This window comes from Neomonachus schauinslandi, chromosome 14 (assembly GCF_002201575.2).
Source record: "Neomonachus schauinslandi chromosome 14, ASM220157v2, whole genome shotgun sequence".
NCBI lineage: Eukaryota > Metazoa > Chordata > Mammalia > Carnivora > Phocidae > Neomonachus > Neomonachus schauinslandi.
The window spans coordinates 76,410,306-76,419,767 of NC_058416.1; the positions used below are offsets into that span (position 1 = coordinate 76,410,306).

Genomic DNA, 9,462 nt, shown 5'->3' on the forward strand with positions numbered 1-9,462 from the left:
ACCCGCATTGGGCTCCCTGCTTAGCGGGGAGCCTGCTTCTCCCTCTGCCTGCCTCTTCCCCTGGGCTTGTGCCCGCTCTCTCTCCGAGACAAATAAATAAAATCTTTAAAAAATTAAAAATGTATTAAGATTTGGCAAGAATTGGTAGAAGTGGGGAGAGGCTGTGCATCCTTTTAGTATAATATTCACAAACTGCTTTGTCAAAGACCTGCTCCTCCCTATTGCACTACACTACGTCACTTTTTGTGTTACTACTCTGCTCCTTTAGGCATTTGTTTTGGCCCTCAGTATAAGATGAAAAGTTAGAACTTCTCTCTGTTTGCATTTCCACTTTCTTTTAAAACTGATTATTGTTACAGTTTCTTGCATGCTCTGAGGGAACAAAACAAAACTTAATGCATATACCAGAATATGTCAAATAGGTAACACATTAAAGTATTGATAATCCCATACACAATGTTCTGAACTTTGCCTTTTTTATTAAATATATCTTTTCATATCAGCATAGTTGTTTCATTACATTTATTTATTTATTTTAATGGGGGGATATAATGTATCCTAATTTTTTTTTTTGACACGGCGAGAGAGGGAACACAGCAGGGTGAGTGGGAGAGGGAGAACAGGCTTCCCACAGAGCAGGGAGTCCAATGCGGGGCTTGATCCCAGGACCCTGGGATCACAACCTGAGATGAAGGCAAACACCTAACAACTGAGCCACCCAGGCGCCCTAGCTGTTTCATTATTTTTAAACAACTGTCAAATATTCCATTGTATGATGATGTATTTAGCCATGAAGGACACTTAGACTGTTTCTGTTTTTTGTTTCTTGGGGTTCAAAAAATTTTTTTTTAATTTAAGTAAACTCTACCCCCAACTGGGGCTGGAACTCATGACCTGGAGATCACAGCATGCTTTATGGACTGAGCCAGCCAAGTGCCCCTTGTTAGCGAGGTGGTTGTTGTTGTTTTGTATTATAAACAGGTTTGGATACCGTGAACACTCGTGCATACATCTTGATGCACTTTTACAGATGTTTCCACAGGGAACCACTAGGTCAGAAGATATGTACAGGCCATATTTTGAGACAGGAATCCAAGAAGTAGGCAAGTCAAACATGAGCTCACATTCTATTAACAAGAGACAAATCACCAGAAATAAGATAATCAAGAAATAGAAGAAAATCCAACAAGATCAGGAGTAGGTGACTGTTAAGGGAGAAGATACTTGGAGGAGATAAACTAAGACCTGCCAAGGAAACAGGCTGTCCAAGGAAAGGGGAATAGCAAACGCAAAGATCCTAGACAAGAAACAATTTGTCATGCTGGAGAAACAGTAAGGAAGCTAATGTAGCTGGAGTAAAAAGAGCAGTATGCCCGAGTGGTAGGCAGGGACTCTGTGAAGCAGGGCCTCAAAGGCGATGATTAGCAGTTCGGACACGGTTCCTAGTTACACTGGGAGGCCAAGGGGACTTTAAACGGAGTGACAGGATCCATAATGAACAAAGGAAAGCATGAAAACACTTACCCGCGGGGTGACCGTGGGCAAGTTCTTGCATCTCGCTAAAGCTCTTTTCCCTTCTGTGAAAGGACACACTAATCATCGCCACCTCAAATGGCTGCGAAACCGCCACAGGCAAGGCTTGGGGGTGCGCAGCCGCGAGTGTTTACCTGTCCTCCAATACTGATTCCAGGGGCTCCACGCCGTCCGTGTCCACGGCGCGGAGCCGGTCGGCAAAGGCGATGGCTTTCTCCAACCGTGCCACCGCCTCTTGGCTGCCGAAGTCCACAAGCGCTAGACGCTCCAGGTGTTCGATCACCTCGGCCGTGACCCTGCCACTACGCTGGGGGGATGAGGCGGAGAATAGGGGTCACGGGTGGGGCCTGCTCCGCCTCCTGACCTGCTTCACCACCCGCTTAGACGCCCCCGGACTTTACCTGAGGATCCGCCTTGGAGGTGAAGCCCCGGCGCCAGCCCACCCAGGACCGAAGGCCCAGCTTCACCGCCCGCGCCCGCATTTCTCTCTTCAGCCGCCGTAGTGCGTCCTCGCGTAAAGCCGACGACGCACTTAAGAGTGACGACATCAGAGCGCGCCACTACTGCCGCCGCCGCCATGAATAGCGTAGGGGAGGCCTGCACCGACATGAAGCGCGAGTACGACCAGTGCTTCAATCGCTGGTTTGCCGAGAAGTTCCTCAAGGGGGATGGCTCCGGAGACCCGTGCACCGACCTCTTCAAGCGCTATCAGCAGTGTGTTCAGGTGAGCCCTTAGGTGGCCAGGGCCCTTTCGTCTCTACCCCCCGCCCCTACTTCTCTCTGCGGTGTCCCCGCCACACGCATAGTATTTCGCGGAGGTTGGGATGGGGAGGGTGAAGAAAAGCCTCAGTGAGGACAGTGGCCGGAGCTCCTTCCCCACCATCACCACCAAGGCCGCCCGGTATCTCTCTGAATGACAAAGTTAAATATTTTTACAATGCTTTACATTTTACCGAGCACAGAAACATCCTTTGGTTCATTTGGTGCTCCTCCTAAACTCGTAAAGTGGGCATAGTTGTTGGTATTTTATACATGGAACGTTCCCCAAATAGGAAGTGATTAGTTCAAGTTCACCAGAATCGTTTCCTTGATTTTTGCGGTGGTGCACTATTCCACTATTATTGTTGGGGGGCGAAGAGGGGTGTTAGTCTCTCTGGCGTGTTAGACATGAGGGTCTCATTTTGTTGTTGTTGTTATAATTCCTTCTTTGGCTTGCTGTATCTCTCAACCCGCTAGGAAATTTTCATTCTAGTTCAATGAATGTGAAACTGCTTTGGATTTTAAGAACCGCACTGGACACAACACTCCCAATTAGTTAAGTTAAAACATCCTCAGGGTAATTCCAAATTGCTATCTTTATCCCATTTATAGATAGGAAAGTGAGGCTTGCTCAAGGTCACATAGCCACCAAGTCCTGGAACTCAGATTTGAATTTGTGTCTGTCATAACAGAGTGGAGATACTGTTTAAATTCCACATCTGAAACACTGACAATTCCTCACAACTCCTTTCCAATCTCTCTCTCTGGTCTTATATTTAATTTCTCTGTAATGGTACTCAGGTTAAAAAAAAAAGTAGTCAAGTACAGTACAGTAAAAAAAAGTACAACCCAGTCATGGTTGGGTGTTCTCTTGGTCTGATCTGATTTAACTTTTGTACCATCATAGTTACAAAGTTTGGTCCTTAAGCTTCACATAGACCTGTGTCATGTGTTTTCTTCTCCATCAGAAAGCAATAAAGGAGAAAGAGATTCCCATCGAAGGACTGGAATTCATGGGCCATGGCAAAGAAAAGCCTGAAAGCTCTTCTTGACCTTGACAGTCACCTTGAAAATAGACTCCTCCAATCAGGAAATTGAGGACACTGGATTTTGACAATTAAGGCTGTGAAAATAGCCATCGATTTGATGAGTTTAGGAGGGAGTTTTCTTTCCTCCTTGATTTCCTCTCACTTGTAAAAGATGATGAACCATCACTCTTTGCTATGAGATGATTTCTCACTTGCTCTGGCATCTTGCAGGAACTCCATGTGCTTAAACTGAATGACTTCTTGGGATTATGGTTGCAATACTTGGTCTGGGATCAGCTTTAAATATCCTTTGTATGTAAATACTGATAAACTTGTCAGGATGATCAGGGTTGCCTGACCTCTTGAGTTTTGCTGCAAAGGACATTAGGTACATTGTACTAGGGTTATTATTCATGGAAACAGTTGGTAACGATCTCTCTTTTCTCAGGGAGCTAAGGCTCTGAAAAGGGATCCCAGCACAACAGTTTTAATCAATGCTTGGGAGCACGGTTTTATTTTTTATTTTTTTTAAAGATTTTATTTATTTATTTGAGAGAGAGAATGAGATAGAGAGCATGAGAGGGGGGAGGGTCAGAAGGAGAAGCAGACTCCCTGCTGAGCAGGGAGCCTGATGCGGGACTCGATCCCAGGACTCCAGGATCATGACCTGAGCCGAAGGCAGTCGCTTAACCAACTGAGCCACCCAGGTGCCCAGCACGGTTTTATTTTTATAATAACAACTTTTAAGATTGCTGGTGGACTGGGTTAGCCAAGAGGAAGACAGCTTTAAGAGTTCTCTGCCTTAAGAAGAGGTGTCAGATTTCTGATTAAGATGTGAAAGCTTGAAGAATGTTGCAGTACACACCATTTCTGAGCTCATAGTGTAGTTTAGGAATGAAGATCCTTGGAGTAACAATGGAGGAAGATCCTAAATTGCAAAGATTTGCTGTTGCCAGCTTTCAGCCCAAATTAAGCAAGCCAACCTGTATTATCATTAAACTGCCAAAATGCTGCATTTAGTTAAATGGGAGAAGTTTGTTTTATTTGCCTTGTGTACCTATCCTGCCTGTAATGTTTGTAATCATGAAGATGGAATAAATTGTAACATTTAGTTTCATTATTTGCCCCTGGAGAACTCAGTGCACTTTACAGAACAAGTATTACACTGTAACCTCACATATCCCATATGTACACTGGGGAAAGTTTTGTTTTATAATTTAAAGGTGAAGAAAAAGTGAAAATTTATCTAAGATAAATAGTGTGCTAAAACAACTAGAAACTTCACTGATTTCTAAAGTTTATTCCCACAGTAAGCTACACAAATAACTTAATATGCTTCTATACCTGCAAAAAAATGTCAGGATCAGGTGAGCACTTACACACTTTGGAATGTCACGTAGTCACCAAATTGCATGTCTTGAGTAATTTGGTTCAATTATATATACCCAATATAGTAAGAAACAATTTACAGAAGATGGAAATTGTATTAACCTCTCTCCAATTTACCAGTGACCACTTCATATTTAACATGACCAGTCCTTAATGTCATTTCAATACATTCTACATTTACATTTTGACTGTTTAAATTCTACTGCCTACTTTACATTTACATTAATGATGTATTAATTATTAACATTAATAATGTTAAATGACGGTCCATTCTATACATGGATTAAAAGTTGGATACTTGAAATCCAGCTGAGGGAGGCCAGGCAGCAAGCCAAAGTAAAGTACATCTGTCCTGAACTCAGACTGACCACAAGTACAATGGTTCTTTGGGGACGTGGAAGTACAAGCACAGACTGCGGTTAGATCACAAAATGGAAAAGGGAGCAGGGATCCTTTTCTCCCTTACTGTAAAAGGCTTTTATACCCTGTGTGTCCATATGCCTCACCTTTGCAGTACTAGTTTACTGTATGTTACTATGCAATACCAAAACCTGGTAGCTTCTTGAATCTTACTACAAAACTGTCTGGTTGAGCCTTGAGAATAAAACCACTCCAAGCCAACCATGTTCTTTCATTGTAACTGCTACTGAGGGAATAATTTCTTCTGATTGTTCTTTATTTTTTTTAAGAGAGGGAGAGAAGAGAATCTTAGGCAGGCTCCACACAGCGTGGAGCCTGATGCAGGGCTCGATCTCACAACCCTGAGATCATGACCTGAGCTGCAATCAAGAGTCAGACACAACCAACTGAGCCACCCAGGTGCCCAATTGTTCTTCATTCTGTTTTGACTTCATCCTGCCCATAAAGTGATTCCAACTATCTCAGCTACTTCAAAGATTTTAAATTTTGAAGAGAAATTAAATGCTCTGTAAGGGTGACTTTGTTACTCTTACTATTGTTTCTCCCTAACTCTTAATGCTACAGGAAGGTTTTAATTCCAGAAACAAATAAAGCTAATTGCTATGTGCAGAAATGTGTCATACTGCCTTTATTTCTCCAAAAGTTTCTGACCCTTCTAACCTTCATGGTGCTGAGAGATGACAAGGTGAGAACTTGACACTTTGGAGCCAATTACCTGACCACAGGGAATACTCTTCAGCAAATGCTGGTGGAATGGGACAAGAGTAAGCACTTCTTCTGGAGGGTCAAAGATCCCTCTTTCAGATGTAAATTGCAGGTATTCTACTCAGTATCTTTACCACCCAAAGTCTGTCAGGACCCAATCTTGATACTTAAATTAGCTCCAATTATGGTCCCTTTGCTTTACCCACTCCAGGCATAAGAAACCAAGGACGAGCCTATTATAAACACTGTTATCCAGAGGCCTGTACAAGGCAGCCATAAACCTTCATTATAGAAACGAAAATAACAATGCTGATTTTGGAGGGAAAAACACCAAAAAATTCAACTCTCAGATCATGGACCAATCTAAGTTATTTATTTAAGCCATCTCCTGCCATAAGCAAAGGGATGGAAGATCAGTATACTGGTCATCATTTGATACAAGTAAAGAAGGTGAGCTTAAGGTCCCATAGATTTTTCTGGTCCGTGTGCAGAGTCATGGTCCAAACCAGTGCTGTGGTCCCCACTGGGTGGTGGTCCAGGTTCTCTCTATTCATCTTCATAGCCGGTTGGAAGTGGATTCATGTGAGAGTTATGGAATAGAGTATGATTACCATCTCCCCAGGGAAAGGGCTGTGGAGTGAAGATGTCAGTTAGGCAATTCCAGAAGAGAATTCAGAAACAGCACTGCCATGAACTGCTTCAGACAAAGGGTGACAGACCATACATAAAAACAAAATGGTAATTAGTCCTTTAACTACTGGCATATTTCAGCCTTCCCATAATTTAAAGGAGCTCTTTTAACTTCCAGGAGAGCCTTTAAAGTAGGCAGTAGGAAAAGCAAGCTCAAGTTCATTATTCGTAAGCCTCTCCCTGGCAACTAGTCTATGAGGGCAGTGTTTATGAAAGTGTAATCCTCACATCATCTGTATCAGAATGGTAGAGGTGGGTAAATGAGAGAAGATGCTTATTTAAATGCAGACTTTGGGCTTCATTCCAGATCTAAAACAAACCTCTGGATTGGAAACCAACCTACCCTCCTCAATTTTTTGCATGCTGCCTTTGAAAAACATTGCTCTAGGGCAGTGGTTTCCAAACCTGGATGATTTTGCCCAAGACACTGGGCAATATCTGGAGACATCTGGGAGAGGACATCTAGTGGGTGGAGGTCAAGGATGCTGTTAAATATCCTAGGACTCATAGGATAGCCCCTTGCCCCAACAAGAATTATCCAACCCCAAATGTCAATAGTATTGAGGTTGAAAACCATGGTATATGGCTTTTACATCTTTGTACAAGGGCAGGAATGGGGCTCAGACTCAAAAATTCTTTCTGAATCTAAGACTCTAGCTTAAGTTTCTATAAGGCCAATCCTATCTTGGCTAAGTGATATAATAGTTATTAAAGAGCCAGCAGGGCCTCTTGTTAAGAATACTTACAACAAGCAATGGAAAACAAATGATTACATCTACATCAATAGCAAAGGATAAAACAGTTGAGAAAATAACCAGCAGAGGTAGGAATAAGAGAAGCTGTTAGTCTCTTCATCATGCAGCTAGTACCTGCCAGATGCCCAGGTCCTAGAAGTGCGAACCACCTTCCGATTTTGCCACTCTAAGGGAGATTCCCAAACCTCCAAGTCTCATACAACGGACAACTGTTTCAGAACAGTATCAGAAGGCAGAGGTGGGATGGATCAGGAAAAAAAGGAAAACTGAAGGGCACTTATTGTATGACCTTGAAAAAGAAAACAAATGTGACCCCCCCCCAAGTCTGTTACATTTCCATAAAACCGGAGAAAATAAAAATATGTAAGAATTAAATGACAAATTCTACACGATTTTAGAGAAGAACTCAGACTAGGCATCTGTAATAAAAGGAGAACGGATGCTCGAAGAGCCTACAAAGGCCTACCTTGGACCTGATGCGGAGATGGGGGTAGGCGACGAACTCGGGTCTCTCGTGCTCTCCATGACGCGACTTCAGGAAGACATTCAGCATGCTCACACCCACGCCAGGGAGCGCTACGAAGTAGGTGAGAGCCTTCCACATGCGAGCTGCAAAGGAGGCACGACCGCTCAGGCCTGGTGTGGGGACCCCGCCCGGGTCTCACCCCCCAACCCCAAGTCCTCAAGCCAAGGTCACATTCCTGCTCCGCCTCGCTCGAGTGGGGCTGAGGCCCGCCCCGCCAACCGCAGCTCCAGTACCTGAGCCCTCCTCGCCGTGGGCGCCACTCGACATGGAACGCCCCAGCTGTGCCCCGGAACGACCTAGCAGCCCAGACAGCCGGGACACAGATACCGCCGCCGCCGCCATTTTCGACCTGGACAACCTCAGCGCCGGAAGCGGAAGTAGAAAATGGGCTGGGGGCGGGACCACAACCTCAAAAGCAAGCTCCTATTGGGCGGAGCCTTCCCACTTGTCTTAACGCGATGAGCCTGCGTACTCTGCTCTTGGCCGTCGGAGTCTAGTTAAAATCCCCAGAGCCACAGATCTTGAAGGAGCATGCGCTCTGCACCTCCCGTGTGCACGCCTCTCTCCCTACAGTCCGCACCTTGGTGAGGCTCTCGGGCGAGGCTAAGCGCGAAAGAGAGGTTTATGGAGGGCACGCTGGCGTCCGGAAGCGCTGTCTTCGTTGGAGTGCGCGGACAGCAACTGGAGGTTCTGAGCTCAGAACACCTCATCTGAAATGCCATTCCTGTTCCTCCCCGTTCTGTGACGTCACTTTTCTTTGCACGTGACATAATCGTCGTCATCATTATGTCTGTCTCCCCTACTAGAATATAAACTCTATGATGCCAGGGTTTTCCAGGGTACCATTGCCAGAGCCTGGAATTGTCCCTGGCACGTAGCAGGTACTCAGTACAAATGAATGAGTGAGTGAGTGAATGAATGAGTAGCAACGGGAACCAGAAGGAGCCCCGGAATTGGTGCCAGAAGATCTGGATTTTAATCCTGCCTCAACATCCTTAACTTTTGGCTTTTTTCGTCACGTTAGCCTTCTCTCCATTAAAATTCTGTAAACAAAAATTAGCATGTTTTGTCTCTTCAATCTCCTTCCCCCAGTTCTTCCTTTTTCTTCCTTCTACTCATCTAAAAACAGTTTTAAAAATAAAAATTAGGGGCGCCTGGGTGGCTCAGCCGGTTAAGCATATGCCTCCGGCGCAGGTCATGATCCTAGCTTCCTGGTATCCAGCCCTGCCATCAGGCTTCCTGCTCAGTAGGGAGTCTGCCTCTCCCTCTCTCTCTGCCCCTCCCTCTTGCTTGTGCTCTGTCTCCAATAAGTAAGTAAAATCTTATAAAATTTTTTAAAAATTAAAATAATAATAATAGAGGGGAAGGCAATGTGAAGACTGAGACAGAGATTGGAGTGATATGGCCACAAGACAAAGAAGCTAGAAGAGACATGGGATGGGTTTCTCCCTAGAGGCCATTCGCACAGAGCATGGCCCTACTAATGCCTTGATTTTGGATTTCTAGCCTCCAGAACTGTAAGAGAATATATTTGGGTTTTTTTTAGGCCAAAAAAAAAAAGGTTCATAAGAGAAAATGAAAGGAAACTTTTGGATCATAGGTCCTTTTGAGAATATAATGAAAGCTATGAACCCCTTCCCCCTAAAATGCACCTGCT

General features: G+C 44.5%; 3 protein-coding genes across 3 annotated transcripts in view; 1 reads left to right on the forward strand and 2 right to left on the reverse strand.

The window, feature by feature from the left end:
* The window catches only part of GATC (glutamyl-tRNA amidotransferase subunit C), an 11,292-nt gene extending 9,259 nt beyond the window's left edge, over positions 1–2,033 (reverse strand). Inside the window, exons 1-2 of the mRNA XM_021703399.1 lie at positions 1,935–2,033; positions 1,668–1,840 (exon numbers count right to left, since the gene is read on the reverse strand). Of these exons, the coding sequence (XP_021559074.1) occupies positions 1,668–1,840; positions 1,935–2,015 (254 nt within the window). The 5' untranslated portion in view covers positions 2,016–2,033. The remainder of the gene's footprint in view (positions 1–1,667; positions 1,841–1,934) is intronic.
* A 68-nt stretch (positions 2,034–2,101) lies between these two features.
* Positions 2,102–3,903, forward strand: TRIAP1 (TP53 regulated inhibitor of apoptosis 1). Its single transcript, XM_021703554.1, has 2 exons — positions 2,102–2,257; positions 3,261–3,903. Exons 1-2 carry the CDS (start codon positions 2,111–2,113, stop codon positions 3,342–3,344), a joined length of 231 nt encoding a protein of 76 aa, XP_021559229.1. The 5' UTR covers positions 2,102–2,110; the 3' UTR covers positions 3,345–3,903.
* Positions 3,904–6,185: 2,282 nt separating this feature from the next.
* Positions 6,186–8,173, reverse strand: LOC110592483 (cytochrome c oxidase subunit 6A1, mitochondrial). Its single transcript, XM_021703489.1, has 3 exons — positions 8,039–8,173; positions 7,746–7,888; positions 6,186–6,464 (listed from the first exon to the last, which is right to left on the reverse strand). Exons 1-3 carry the CDS (start codon positions 8,145–8,147, stop codon positions 6,381–6,383), a joined length of 336 nt encoding a protein of 111 aa, XP_021559164.1. The 5' UTR covers positions 8,148–8,173; the 3' UTR covers positions 6,186–6,380.
* Positions 8,174–9,462: the final 1,289 nt, after the last annotated feature.

Coding starts and splice junctions, on each gene's coding strand:
- TRIAP1 (XM_021703554.1), top strand. CDS start 2,111: ATGAATAGCGTAGGGGAGGCCTGCACCGACATGAAGCGCGAGTACGAC. Junction 2,258..3,260: donor GCTATCAGCAGTGTGTTCAG/GTGAGCCCTTAG, acceptor CTTCTCCATCAG/AAAGCAATAAAGGAGAAAGA.
- LOC110592483 (XM_021703489.1), bottom strand. CDS start 8,147: ATGGCGGCGGCGGCGGTATCTGTGTCCCGGCTGTCTGGGCTGCTAGGT. Junction 7,889..8,038: donor CCACGGCGAGGAGGGCTCAG/GTACTGGAGCTG, acceptor CCTCCTTTGCAG/CTCGCATGTGGAAGGCTCTC. Junction 6,465..7,745: donor ATCTCCGCATCAGGTCCAAG/GTAGGCCTTTGT, acceptor TTCACTCCACAG/CCCTTTCCCTGGGGAGATGG.